The sequence below is a fragment of the Bison bison genome, unplaced genomic scaffold (assembly GCF_000754665.1).
Source record: "Bison bison bison isolate TAMUID 2011002044 unplaced genomic scaffold, Bison_UMD1.0 scf7180017864484, whole genome shotgun sequence".
In the NCBI taxonomy this organism is placed as follows: domain Eukaryota; kingdom Metazoa; phylum Chordata; class Mammalia; order Artiodactyla; family Bovidae; genus Bison; species Bison bison.
Window position 1 is genome coordinate 5,723,159 of NW_011495044.1, and position 13,870 is coordinate 5,737,028.

The 13,870-nt window shown below is 40.9% G+C and overlaps 1 protein-coding gene across 1 annotated transcript in view; it reads left to right on the forward strand.

Moving 5' to 3' along the window:
- Positions 1-12,420, forward strand: part of RHBDL2 (rhomboid, veinlet-like 2 (Drosophila)) — a 58,214-nt gene extending 45,794 nt beyond the window's left edge. The window contains exons 5-8 of the mRNA XM_010862761.1: positions 2,880-2,980; positions 4,610-4,670; positions 10,747-10,808; positions 11,583-12,420. Coding sequence (XP_010861063.1) covers positions 2,880-2,980; positions 4,610-4,670; positions 10,747-10,808; positions 11,583-11,762 — 404 coding nt within the window. The 3' untranslated portion in view covers positions 11,763-12,420. The remainder of the gene's footprint in view (positions 1-2,879; positions 2,981-4,609; positions 4,671-10,746; positions 10,809-11,582) is intronic.
- The last annotated feature ends 1,450 nt before the right edge of the window (positions 12,421-13,870 follow it).

Genomic DNA, 13,870 nt, shown 5'->3' on the forward strand with positions numbered 1-13,870 from the left:
AAAGAATCTGCCTGCAGTGTAGGAAATGTGGGTTCAATCCTTGGGTCAGGAAGACCCCCTGGAGAAGGAAATAGCAACCGACTCCAGTATTCTTGACTGAGAAATCCCTTGGACAGAGGAGCCTGGAGGGCTACAGTCCAGGGGGTCGCAAAAGAGTCAGACATGACTTAGCGACTGAACAACAATATTCCCCTGTGTATATATACCACATCTTATTTATCCATTCATCTGTCGATGGATATTTAGGTTGCTTCCATGTCTTGGCTATTGTAACTAGTACTGCAATGAACACTAGGGTGCGTGTATCTTTTGAAGCTATAGTTTCCTCTGGGTGGGATTGCTAGATCATAAATAAATTTACTTATTTAAATTTACTTTTAGTTTTTTTTTTTTTAGTTCTGGTAGGTTTTAGTTGATTTTTTTCTCTTCAGTATGGGTCATAACTTCATGCTTCTTTGCATGTCCTGCATGTCTTGAGTTTTTGTTTGGATGCTAGACATTTTATCTTTGGATGGTGGGTATTATTGTTTTCATGTAAGTATTCTTTAGATTTGTTCTGTAACTCAGTAAAGTTACTTGGAAGGAGTCTGAACTCTAGCTGCTGAGCTCTATATAGACCTAGACTCTATCTCATCAACTTGAAGTTTACTGTTATCTGCCTAGGTTTGCCCTTCATGCACGGCTACCTGCAGTCTCTCTCAAGGCAGTAGCTGGGCAATTAGTCAACTCATTTATTTCTTGTTTCTTAGGGTTCATTGTCCCTTGTTATCTGATGTCCAGTATCTTTAAGACCACTGTTTCATATATTTTGTCCATTGCTTTCAAGCAGGAGGAAAAATCTTGTCCTGTTACTTCATTGTGGCCAGAAGTGGACATCTATATTTTAAAAATAAATTTCTCATAACTAAGATACAACCACCCCAGCTCTAGCTTGTAGGTTAACATTTGAGAACCACTGGGTCCATATAGCCCTAATGGACTGCTTCTCACTGATCTTCAGTAACCCATATAACTTTGTCTTTGCTTTTCCAGATCCCTAAATCCTTGCCTTCTTCCCCCTTTTTTTCCTGTCCAAATCTTAAAGTGTCTTCAGAATTTAATCAAAATTCTGTCTCCCCACGTGCACCCCAATGTTCACTGCAGCATTGTTTACAATAGCTAGGACATGGAAGTGACCTAGAGGTCCACTGGCAGGCAAATGGATAAGAAAGTTGTTGTACATATACACAATGGAATATTACTCAGCTATTAACAAGAATGCTTTGAGTCAGTTCTAAAGAGGTGGATGAAACTGGAGCCTATTATACGGAGTAAAGTAAGTCAGAAAGAAAAACACCAATACAGTATATTAATATATGGAATTTAGAAAGATGGTAACAATGACCCTATATGTGAGACAGCAAAAGAGACATAGATATAAAGAACAGACTTTTGGACCCTATGGGAGAAGGCAAGGGTGGGATGATTTGCGAGAACAGCATTGAAACATGTATATTACCATACATGAAATAGATCACCAGTTCAAGTCCGATCCATGAAACAGGGCACTTGAAGCTGGTGCACTGGGACAATCCAGCCCAGTGGCTGACTGATGTCAATGTATGGCAAAAACCACCACAATGTTGTAAAGTAATTAGCCTCCAATTATAATAAATAAATTAATTTTAAAAAAATGCTGTCTCCCTTCTCTCAGAGTAGCAGGGCCTCCACCTTTCTGCTCAGAAAGTCATTCTTTCCTAAGTGCTTCCATAAACAAATTTATCACATTAAAAAAATCACAGTAATTATTAGTCTGAATTTTTTGATAACTGTTTGATCATACATTTGTAAGATTCCTAAGGTCAGACACTTCCCCTTTTTTGCATTAAGTGGCTACTTTTTAATGAGAACTTCCTTTTTAAAACTCATTTGACTGCTTTTTGGCTGCACTGGGTCTTTGTTGCCGGGCTCTCTCTAGTGGTGGTAAGCCGGGGGTGGAGTGCTCTGTAGTTGGCTCCTCACTGCAGTGGCTACTCTTGCTGTGGAGCATGAGCTCCAGGGTGTGGTCTCCTGGCCTGTGGGATCTTCCAGGACCAGGAATCGAACCTCTGTCCCTGCACTAGCAGGCAGATTCTTAACCACTGGACCACTAGGGCAGTCCTAAAGTAGGTTCTGAAGTGTACTGTATCTTAAAAAATGAAGGAGGGACTTGAAGGCAAGGGAATAATAGAGCTAAGCAGTATGGAGAACACTTCAGAGTTGGCATAAGGTGGTTCTAAAGCCTTGTTTTGGTTCAGACAAGTAAGATTGAATTAGCAAACAGGATTTCATCTTGCTTGGTGAAACTGATTGAATGGTATATTAAGAAGGATTCTGAAACCACATCTTGACTCCATGAGAAAGCTAGCCCGTAGATAATAAAATGTTGGAATGCCTCAAGTATTTTGATAGTTTTGGTTAACTGTGTAGGATATTTTGAAACAGTAGCTAACAAGTATTTAACACATGTCAGGGAGTATTCTAATCATAATGTACATGTAAACTCATTTATTTCCCCTGACAACCCACTGAAGTTCTATTTAACACCGCTATTTTTATAGAAAGGGAAACAAAGGCACAGAGATATTAAAAAACTTGCTCAAGTCACACAGTTGCTAATTCTGGCTTCAGAGTATTTGTTTTTGTTACTGTTATATTGTCTTCATATTGAGCATTTAATGTTTCATAATAATTGAGAGAGATCACACGGCTATCCTTTTCTAGTATGGAAGCAACAAAGTGAATTTGTTGTTTGTTAATATAATGGCCAAGCTTCCCCAACTTTTACCTTAGATTAGAAAGATTTATCCTTCATGATTCTTACAGTCATGTCTGAAATTCTTTGTGTTTTATTTCTTTAGGATCCCTTGCCAGCTCCATCTTTGACCCACTCAAATCTCTTGTGGGTGCTTCAGGAGGAGTCTATGCTCTGATGGGAGGCTATTTTATGAATGTTCTAGTGGTAAGAATTTTGGGGATGAATCTGTAGACCTTAAGAAAAAATTTTAAAATAATTACTGGTATTTGGTTCAGGGAATCTTATTTATCAATATTTACTAAGCACACATCTTCCATCTGACCACAAGAATTTTCCTTTCATCTCTGATCTCAAAAGGAATAAATACTAAAGAAAGTTCCAAGTTGCAAAATAGAAAAGTCAAAGTCCCCAACGTAGTATCTGTTACCAGTCTGATATACATCTGTTCAGATGTTTTCTGTATGTATGCAAAATTCTACCAATAGTAACACTACAAAAATGGAACTACCCTTACATTATTCTGCATCTTAATAAAGTATCCTATCTACTCATAGGATACTTGAGCAGGACACCGAAATCCACCCCAGTCTTTTCAGGCGCTCCACAGTACCTTCTATATAGTAGCCCTACTTATTCAATTTTTCATTGAAAGAAAAGGTCCAGGGTGATTACAGCTTTTTACATCTCAAAATAATGCTGTCAGGAGTGTACCTTCACCTGTCTTTTTGCATTTGTGTGATTCTTTTGTAGGCAAGTTCCTAGAAGTGCATTTACTGGGTGAAGGCTTTACATTTTTATATATAAAGGCCTCCAAAGTTGGCATACCATTTTACACAACCATGATATAGTAGGTGAGATGCTAATCACTTTTTAAAACAGGGTAAAATCCTGATTAAATTAACCCTTTAACCATGTAGGTGTGCCTTAAAAATACTCTACGAGGAAAAATTTGAAGCAATTAAAAAACTGTTCCCAAACTAGAAGTCACTTAGAAAAACGTTTTTCAAACTTTGGGTCACATCACATTAGTGCTTGTGAACTCAGGTGGAGGGGCTGTGAAAATTCTTTTACACAGAAATTTCAGTACGTGTCATGTAAAATAAGAGTAGGTACTGTTTATGCGTGTGCTGGATTTTTACGTAAATTATTTGTTACTGTACATCTTGGTCACAACAGTTTGAAAATAACTGATTTAGAATTAACATAGCTATTTCAGCATGTCTCACTGGGAAGAGAGTTAATAACTTTAAAGGGAAGGGACAGGCAATTTGGGTTGAAGTGGAGGTATCTTTCTGAGTCTGCTTGGTCCTCTGGTAACACATGAGGGTAAATGCAAGTTGGTCTGAGGCTTTTTGAAACTAAAATCAAACTGAGTGTTTTTGGACCAGTGTTTTTAATTTTTAAAAAATTATCTTAAAAAGAAATCAAGGTAATGCTCAAATTTTAGCTGTCTTTGCTAACTCCTACTTAGAAAGAGGGTAAAGCTGTATCAAATGAATATTAAACAAAAAACTTGGAAATATTTTCACCAGATTTAGTTTGACAGCATCTATTAACTATCTGTGACATATTAAGAGTTGATTTTTTATTACTTATACTTAGCATATTTCTTGCTATTTCAAGGAATATCATGTTTCATTTTCACTCCAAAGTATACTGGCACTGTACTTCCCAAATACATTTGAAAACTGGACTGTTAACACTGATGCTTTGATTGGCAAACATTTGACACACTTTATTTTAAATGAAAAAGCAGATGGAGGGGGAGTACAGTTGAGATTCCCTTTGCCAATAGATAACTTGTGTTATTACTGTCATTTATCTCTTTGCAAGAATTTTCAAGAAATGATTCCTGCTTTTGGCGTTGTCAGACTACTCATCATTGTTGTTATAAGTAAGTGTGTTCTGTGAATACTTCACATCTTCAAGTTTATGGGTTCAACCTTCAGAAGGCCTTCTCATATTTCCCAAACACATCCTACATGTCCTGATGCAGAAAGATATGAGTGGAGTTTTCACAGACCCTTGTGGGTGGTTCTTAGAGGTGCCTGTTTCTGGGGTGTGGGGAGTTAAGAGAGTAGGGCTCGAGGTACTCTGTCCACTTCATCCACCATACCATCACTTATTTTTTTATGTTTTTTAATTTTTATTGGCGTATAGTTGATTTACATTGTGTTACTTTCTGCTATCATTTATTTTTTATTAAATTAAAAAATTAATTATTTAATTTTATTTATTTTGGTTGTGCTGGGTCTTTGTTGCCACATGGCTTTTCTCTAGTTGTAGGGGATGGGGGCTACTCTCTAGTTATAGCGCTTGGGCTTCTCACTGCAGTGGCTTTTCTTGTTGAGGAGCAGAAGCTCTAGGATGTGCGGGCTTTAGTAGCTGCGGTTCCAAGGCTCCAGCTGCTGCTGCTGCTGCTAAGTTGCTTCAGTCGTGTCCAACTCTCTGTGACCCCATAGACGGCAGCCCACCAGGCTCCCCCGTCCCTGGGATTCTCCAGGCAAGAACACTGGAGTGGGTTGCCATTTCCTTCTCCAATGCATGAAAGTGAAAAGTAAAAGTGAAGTCGCTCAGTCAGCACAGGCTTAACAGTGGTGGTGAATGGGCTTAGTTGCTGCCTGGCACATAGGATCTTCCCAGACTAGGGATCAAACCCGAGTCTCTTACATTGGCAGGTGGATTCTTTACCACTGAGCTACCAGGGAAGCCCTATTTGACTGTGTGGGCTCTCATTGCCGTGCAAGGGCTTCTCTGGTTGTGGTATGTGAGCTCAGCTGCCCTGTGGCATGCAGGATCTTCATTCTCCTAGCAGGGATCCCACATCCTCTGCATTGGGAGGCAGATTCTCACCCACTGGACTACCAGAGAAGTCCCTGTCATTTATTTTTTATACACTGGATTTTTCTCATTCATAAACTAGATTCTGTATACAATTTTGTTTGAAAGGGAAACCTTAAAAACCATTCACATTATCCATTTTCTTCTTCAATTTCTACATTTTCAGATTAAAAAAAAACTGATCTAGGATATAAGCATGGAGTGGTGGCTGAGGATTGCTGATGAGAGCAGAGGTGGAGGAAGAGAAGGGTCAGGGAACTAGGAAGATGACTGATGTGGCTTTGGAAATCTCAAGAATGATAGCGGAGAATGACATGCTGAAGGAGCTTAGGAAGCCTCATTCTGGAGAAGAGGTGGAATTTTAGCTGGGTCTGAAAGTCAGGATTTTGGATGATGGCAAGCCATACAGAGCAGAAACAAACAAGAGCAAAGGCAGGGCTTATTACTTGTATATCGAGGCCTGCTCCTGCTGCAGATGTATCTGCACAGAGGGTGTGGGGAGAAGGCTGACCTTGAGGCTCAGACTTGAAGACAGAGACAGAAGTGACATTTGATACAGGCTACTTTGGGCTGTCAGGGCTTCCCAGGTGGCGCTAGTGGTAAAGAACCCGCCTGCCAATGCAGGCGACGTAAGAGACGTGGGTTTGATCCCTGGGTCGGGAAGATACCCTGGAGGAGGGCACGACCCACTCTACTATTCTTGCCTGGAGAATCCCATGGACAGAGGAGCCTGGTGGGCTACGGTCCATGGGTTGCAAAGAGTCTGACATGACTGAAGAGACTTAGCACACGCGCATGCAATTTTGGCTGTCCACATAGTAGGAAAAAAATGATCCTGCAAATTGGTATCAAGTGTTCAAAAAACAGACTAAGTTTAGTTTATAAATGGTATAATTACAAAACAGTATTTCACCCAGATAGAAAAGAAGTGACTTGTTTGTAGTTTATACCATACCGTATATAATGTTTTCTCCATAGACATCGAGAAATTTAAAAAGAGGGAAAGTAGTCAGCACAGGAAGGAGGGCAGATGTCTGGGAGTTAGTTAGGAGGAGTCACTGTGTGGGCTGAGCTACCTGAGTTGTTAAGGGTCACAACCAGAACCAAGGAACAAGCCCTTAGAAAAATATTCTTACGCAAGTTACCTGGGTTTTCAGTTGATCTGTTTCTGTCAAATAATGACTTTTGTAAAATAAGCCTCAAACTCTCAGTGGGGAAATGATTTTAATTCTCTAATACTCTTTAATGGTGGAGTAAAAACCCTTTCCTCATGCACAAAGTTATCTCCAAATACAGTTTATGTAACATTCTGTCATTCTCGAGGTAAGTCATACAGTCACTGAAGGATGTGGTTGTATTATATCCTACAAACACAGGTAGGCCAGCTAACATCAACCTTCCCCACATGCCATTTTTTCTAAAAGTTCTTCCCCGGTGGCTCAGCTGTAAAGAACCTGCCTGCCAATGCAGGAGATGCAAGATGCAGGTTTGATCCCTGGGTTGGGAAGATCCCTTGGAGAAGGAAAGAGCAATCTGCTCTAGCATTCTTGCCTGGAAAATTCCATGGACAGAAGAGCCTGGCAGGTTACAGCACATGGGGTCTCAAAGAGTCAGACACAACTGAGCATGTACGCGCACACACACCTACAACAAACTCCAGATTAATGAAACACAAATACATTTTCATTTTAAGCATGTTTTCTTCGGAAAATTTATAGTTTTTTTTTTTTTTTTTTTAATGGTAAATATTATTCTTAACTGTGAAGGACAGTTGGCCTTAAGGACCTTCCTTCATTAGCACCAATTTTTAGATGTGTTTTCTAACAAAGCAACTGAGCTTCCCTGGAAAAAGTTCAGGACATCTCGATTTTCATCCTTCAAAAAACCCATATAAAGGCAACTCCCTTAAAAATGAGTGTTAGGTTTTATTGAAGATAATGATTTGGCTTACTGGAACAAGGGCTTCTTTTCAGGTGGGAAGACAGGTCTCAGTTTAGAGACTGCAGCAGTTTAGAAGTAAACTCCCCTTGGAAGCAGAAAGGGCCAGGCAGATACAAATCAGAAGGCAGGAGAGAAACTGAATGGAGAAACTGGCATGCTAAGAGTTACAGAGTTTTTTTGAGAGGCCTCCTACTGTGAAAGACTAGACCAAAGTAGCTGTTTCTAGTAAGTCTGCCCTGTGGTGGTTTTCTTATACTTTCCTAGCACTGCATCTGTTATTTACACTACCTCAGGGATTGCAAATGACTTAAAATACAATACAGCCACATTTATCTAGCATTTGGTGTGATAGTCATTTACAATTAAATTAATATTGAGTACTTCCCCGACCTCAATTCCTACCCAGTGACTTCAGCGTCGATACTGTATTGAAAGGGAAGCTAGCCGGAACACATGGTCCCGATGCTATTTTCCCAAAGGCAAGGACTAGGTCTTTCCGTCTCCTGGGGCACTCACTAAGTAGAGCATAGAGTATTGGGGGATGGGTGTGGAATGTGACAGTGGAAGGAGACGTTTCCAAGCTCACATGTAGGGCAGAGTTCTTCTAACCCAAGAAGCCACTACCGATATGACTTATTTAAGCAATGTCTAAGTTCTGGCTCTTATTGTTCCATTAGTGACTGTGGAATCACTTCCTTTCTCGGGCTGTCTTCTGTATTCCTGATGGTAATTATGAAAGGGTTAATGGGGAGGCAGGTCTCACTAAGGGGGCCAGAGGTCCCCAAGCTGCAGGAGGAGACAAATGGCAAATGACAGTGGTGGGCTTTTTTTTTTCTACATTCCTTTGCTCCCGCTTTAGCCAGGTAGCCCCACTCCAGTACTTTTGCCTGGAAAATCCCATGGATGGAGGAGCCTGGTAGGCTGCAGTCCATGGGGTTGCGAAGAGTCGGACACACCGAGTGACTTCACTTTCATTTTTCACTTTCATGCACTGGAGAAGGAAATGGCAACCCACTCCAGTGTTCTTGCCTGGAGAATCCCAGGGACGGGGGAGCCTGGTGGGCTGCCGTCTATGGGGTCGCACAGAGTCGGACACGACTGAAGAGACTTAGCAGCAGCAGCAGTAGGCTCCTTTAATTCTGTTGCTATGAGACAATCCGTTCTTCCCGAAAGTTACTTTTTCCCACCTTAAGGGGCTGATTGCCCAACAAAACAATACATCTTACTCATGGGAATGTTTTTCTTAGGCTATGTTAATAAAACTATGTATCTTGCTTGGAGGTCTGTTTTCCTTTAGTATCTTGCCAGAGACGTCGAGGTCCAGAGATGACTCCCTGTGTGTAGATGTGTCTGTTGTGGGAGAGAGCTGCACCTGGTGCAACTCTCTTAGCCTTGAGGTGTTTTTTTTTTATCTATGATCAACAGCTTGCTAAAGACTATAAGATGCCTTGCAAAAAACTGCAAAAGGGCTACTCTCCTGTCTCCTTCTGATGTCTATGTGAGAAGCTTTCTCTCTTTTATACTTTAATAAAATTTGGCTACACAAAAGCTCCAAGTGGTCAAGCCTCGTCTTTGGCTCCACATCAAAATCCTTTCCTCTGGAGGCCAAGAATCCCAGCATCGTTCATGGCTAATAGCCACAACCTTTCATCTTGGGATCTTCAAGACAAGGTGTAGGCTTTCATCTTTTAATCTGGGGTGATTAGGTGGGTGAGAGTGAAGCCCCCATAGTCAGACGGCTTAAGGTTCAAATCCCACCACTGCCTCAGAGCTCTGTGGCCTTGGGTGAGTACTTAGCCTTTGTGTCTTGGCTTCTTTGTGTATAAAACACCAGGTCTTTCCTCACTCGAGATGCTGCAATAGTGGTAATTGGCTTGCCTGCCTGCTTCTGTCTTTACTTCTTTAGAGTGTGCTTTCTATATGGCAGCAAGAATCATCTTTAAAAAATGTGAGTCAGGGGGTTTTCCTGGTGGCTCAGTGATAAAGAAACCACCTGCCAGTGCAGGAGACACGGTTCAGTCCCTGATCAGGGAAGATCCCACATGCCATGGAGCAACTAAGCCTGTGCCACGACTATCGCGCCTAGGGGACGCAACTGCTGAGCCCTCACACTGCAACTACTGAAGCCCGTGAACCCTAGAGCCTGTGCTCAGCAAGAGAAGCCACTGCAATGAGAAGCCTGTGCACCGCAACTAGAGAGTAGCCCCCACTGGCTGCTCATGCATCAGTGAAGACCCAGTACAGCCAATAAGCAAATAAATAAAAATTATTAAAAACCCAAGCCAGGCATGTCACTTCTGTGCTCAAAAGCTTTTGAAGGGTAAAAGTCAAAGTCCTTACGAGGGTCCATAAGGCTCTATGTGATCTGCATCTGCCATGGTTTGATCTCCTCACCTACAACTTCATCCCCAGCCTGAGTCCAGAATCATCTGCAGGTCTTGGTAAAGCACAGTCTGTTGAATCGTACCTGTAGAGTTTCTGGTTCAGTAAGTTTGGGGTGGGCCTGAGAGTTTTCATGTCTAGTAAGTTCCCAGTGAAGCTGGGAATCCCCAGTGGGAAATGGAACCATCCTTTGAAAACCGTCGACGCCATCAGATCAACTGCTTTGGTATTCCTCACACACTAGGCACTGTTGGCTCTGCCTTAGTGATTTCGTACTTCAGCCTGCCTAGAAGGCTCTTTCAGAGGTCAGCATGGCTTGCTCCCTTATCTTCACCAAATTCTCCTTGAGATCCTTCCTGCCTCTCCAGTTAAACATCACACCCGACTCCCAGCATTCTCAATTCTCCTTCTCTTTGTGCACTCTCTACAGCACTAGGCACCCTTTGACAATACTGTAACGTTTTACTTTTTCATTCACCTTTCCCAGCTGGACTTTCAGTTCCATGAGGCAGTCTAATCTTTTCATGGCAGTATATCCACCACCTAGAATAGTGGCTGGCACATGAGAGATCATTAATAAATACTTGTTGGATCGATGCATCTATAAAGTGGGGTAATGACAGTACCAATTTCATGGCATTGTTGTGAGGATTAATGATACAAAGTTAGTACGTGTAAAGTTCTTAGAACAGTACCTGGCACAGAGTAAGTCTCAATAAATGTTACCGTTGCTAGAGGGGAACCAGAAATAACTGGTATACTGTTGTGGAGATCCTGGGGCTTCATCAGGCTGTTTTCCCTTCTAGTTGTGTCGGACATGGGATTTGCTCTTTACAGACGGTTCTTTGTTCCTGAAAATGGGTCTCCGGTGAGTTCGGTTTATTATTTTTTAAGTGAAAATTTGTCTACCTATGGTATCTATCAATAGCTAAAAAGGGTCACCAAATAGGGGCAGCAACAGTTGTGAGATTTAAAGCTGTCAGATTTCCATTTGGAAGGTAAGAAAATTCCTGGCAAACCAGCCTTTTGGGTTGTCCTTTTCACTTCTCCCATAGCCCAGATAACTGGCTCTAGTTCTCTGCACCTGCTATACGGGTAGCTATTCCAAAAAACAGGAGTGAAGGGACTTTACTGTCTATGGAGGATAAAATGCATATTGGAAAGCAGCAATAATATGGGTCCAGATAAATTTACAATATAAAGAAAACTGACAAAGATTTCCAGTTTTATTGAAATTGGTTCCTAAATTTGGTAATTTCTGCTTGAGTTATTTGTGCGTATGTTATTACCTGTGTTTTAATTCAGACATTCCATTTATGTGGGATAGATTATGCTCCTATAAAGAACCCTCACTGATCTCAACTCTTACTCTCTTGGCTGGCCTTGTACAGAACCATCCTAATGCAATGACGGCCTAGAAGAGAGACAGGCTGGCTGTCGCATGTACTCAAGAGTCAGTGAAATGACATTTTTTTTAGCTTTGCATGATGGAGTTTTCTTGTCTGTTTTGTCTCACTGCCTCACTGTTCAGACTTTTAAGACTCTGACTGGGATGGTATTTGTTCTCTAATAAGTGAGATGCAGCTGAAATATACAATTAGCATTTTCTTCACTTATTTTCATTTTCTCCTTTTCTCCCAAGGTGTCTTTTGCAGCTCACATTGCGGGTGGATTTGCTGGAATGTCCATTGGTTATACCGTGTTCAGCTGCTTTGATCAGGCACTGCTGAAAGATCCAAGGTTTTGGACAGCGATTGCAGCTTATTTAGCTTTTGTTTTATTTGCTGTGTTTTTCAACATTTTCCTATCCCCAGCGAACTGACTTGCCCCTAACACAAACCAATGAATAAAAAGGGTCATCTGGGGGAAAAAAAATCAAAACCGGAGAACTCTCTATGAAGAAACAGAGAAGTCCCAGGAAATGCTAACAATTTTATAAAGAGAACAAACACCCCTGAAGTTGTCGGTTTCAAAGACTGCTTACAAAAGGAGTTAGGGTTTAAGGAAGGAGCTCTTCCGAGGGAATGAGGGGGAGGGGGAAGAGAGAAAAGGGAAGGGAAGTAAGAACCAGAGACTGGCTCTTTTCTAGGCATGCTGTGTCAAGGGTATTTATTCTCTAAAAGAACTTGCTCTTAGGAGGATATGGTATAGAGATTGCTTGATAGAATCCACAAATAATGTACTCTGCTGATAATAAAAACTTTTCATATCTGTCAGACTACTGATTATCACTTTCCATCACTGTTTTGAGTCAATAGGTCACTGTTTAGGGTGCTTTATGTGCATTATTATTAATCTTGTTGACAACCCAGAAAGGCAGCTATTACTCTGCATCTTAGAGAGGAGGCTATGAGAATTCTTAAAAAAGAAAAAAATTAAGTACTCTGTCTAAGAGGGGGCAGGACTTAAAGGTTGCTAATGACTTGACAGGGCTTCCCAGATGGCTCAGTGAGTAAAGAATCCATCTGCAATGCAGGAGACACAGGAGACGTGCATTTGATTACTGGGTCAGGAAGATCCCCTGGAGGAGGGCATGGCAATCCACTCCAGGGTGGAGAATCCCATGGACACAGGAGCTGGCTACAGTCCATGAGGTCACAAAGAGTGGGACATGACTTAGTAACTAAACAAGATGTGCTGTCGTTGACTTAACCATTCCTCTATTGAACACTTGAGTTGCTGCTGATTTTGTACCATTACCAACAGTGCTATGCGATCATCCTAGTATGCTGCTGTGTCTTTGAGAATGATTGAATGAATGGGTATTTCAAGCATCCGGAAGCAGAAATGTTATGTTAATTTTGATAGATTTAAACTACCACTTTTTTCTTTTTTTTGGCTGTGCTGTGCCACACAGCTTGCAGGATCTTAGATCCCCAACCAAGGATTGAACCCAGACCACCACAGTAAAAGTTTTGAGTTCTAACCACTGGTGCGTGCTAAGTTGCTTCAATTGTATTCAACTCTTTGCAACCCTATGGACTGTAGCCTGCCAGGGTCTTGTGTCCATAGGAGTCTCCAGGCAAGAATACTGGAGTGGGTTGCCACGCCCTCCTCCAGGGGATCTTCCCAACTCAGGGATGGAAACCGGGTCTCCTGCATCTCCTGCACTGCAGCCAGATTCTTTACTGCTGAGCCATCAGGGAAACCCCCTAACCACCGGATGCCAGGGAATTCCCTAAATTACCTTTTAAATAGTTGTATTCATTTATATTCTTACTGATATTATATGACAGTAACAGTTTCCTCATACATTTGCCAAAAGGTGGCTTTATAAATCTTTAAAAAATTTACATTTTGATTAAAAATATTTTATTTCAATTCATATGTAACACTAATGAAGCTTAGCATTTAAAAAGTTTATTAATATTTATAATTTATATATTACACATAATATATAATATGCAAGTATGAATATATATATGTATATATATATTTCCTGATGAAAGGGTTGAATTTAAACTGAAAAGTAGCTATTAGATAGCAAAGAAGCCCAAGGAAGAAATATTTATCTGCCATCACCAACCCACTAGGTCAGTACTCTGGAGATCTTTAATGACCTAAAGTGCAAATAGAAAACTAGACAGAGAAATAGCATTCATCTAACTATGAAATCGGACATGACCCATTGATTATTAAGACCGATGACTAAGAAGTTATTATCTAGTTAGGTTATTTTGGTACTAGAAACATTGTTTACATTACCAAAAACAGTGATATCTTTCTGGGTCTCCAGGGCGCAAAGTTACCATTAAAAAAGCACACATATGTCTGGCATTTTAAGTTTGACATTTCTGAATAATACAGGAACCATTTATTCAGCTTAATTTTGGGCTCATAGTTTTAGTCTTCTAAACTGTGCTGTATTAATCAGAAATATTAGAAATATTCTTTCTGTGGGCTGCCCAGTAAGGTAGCCACCAGGCACAT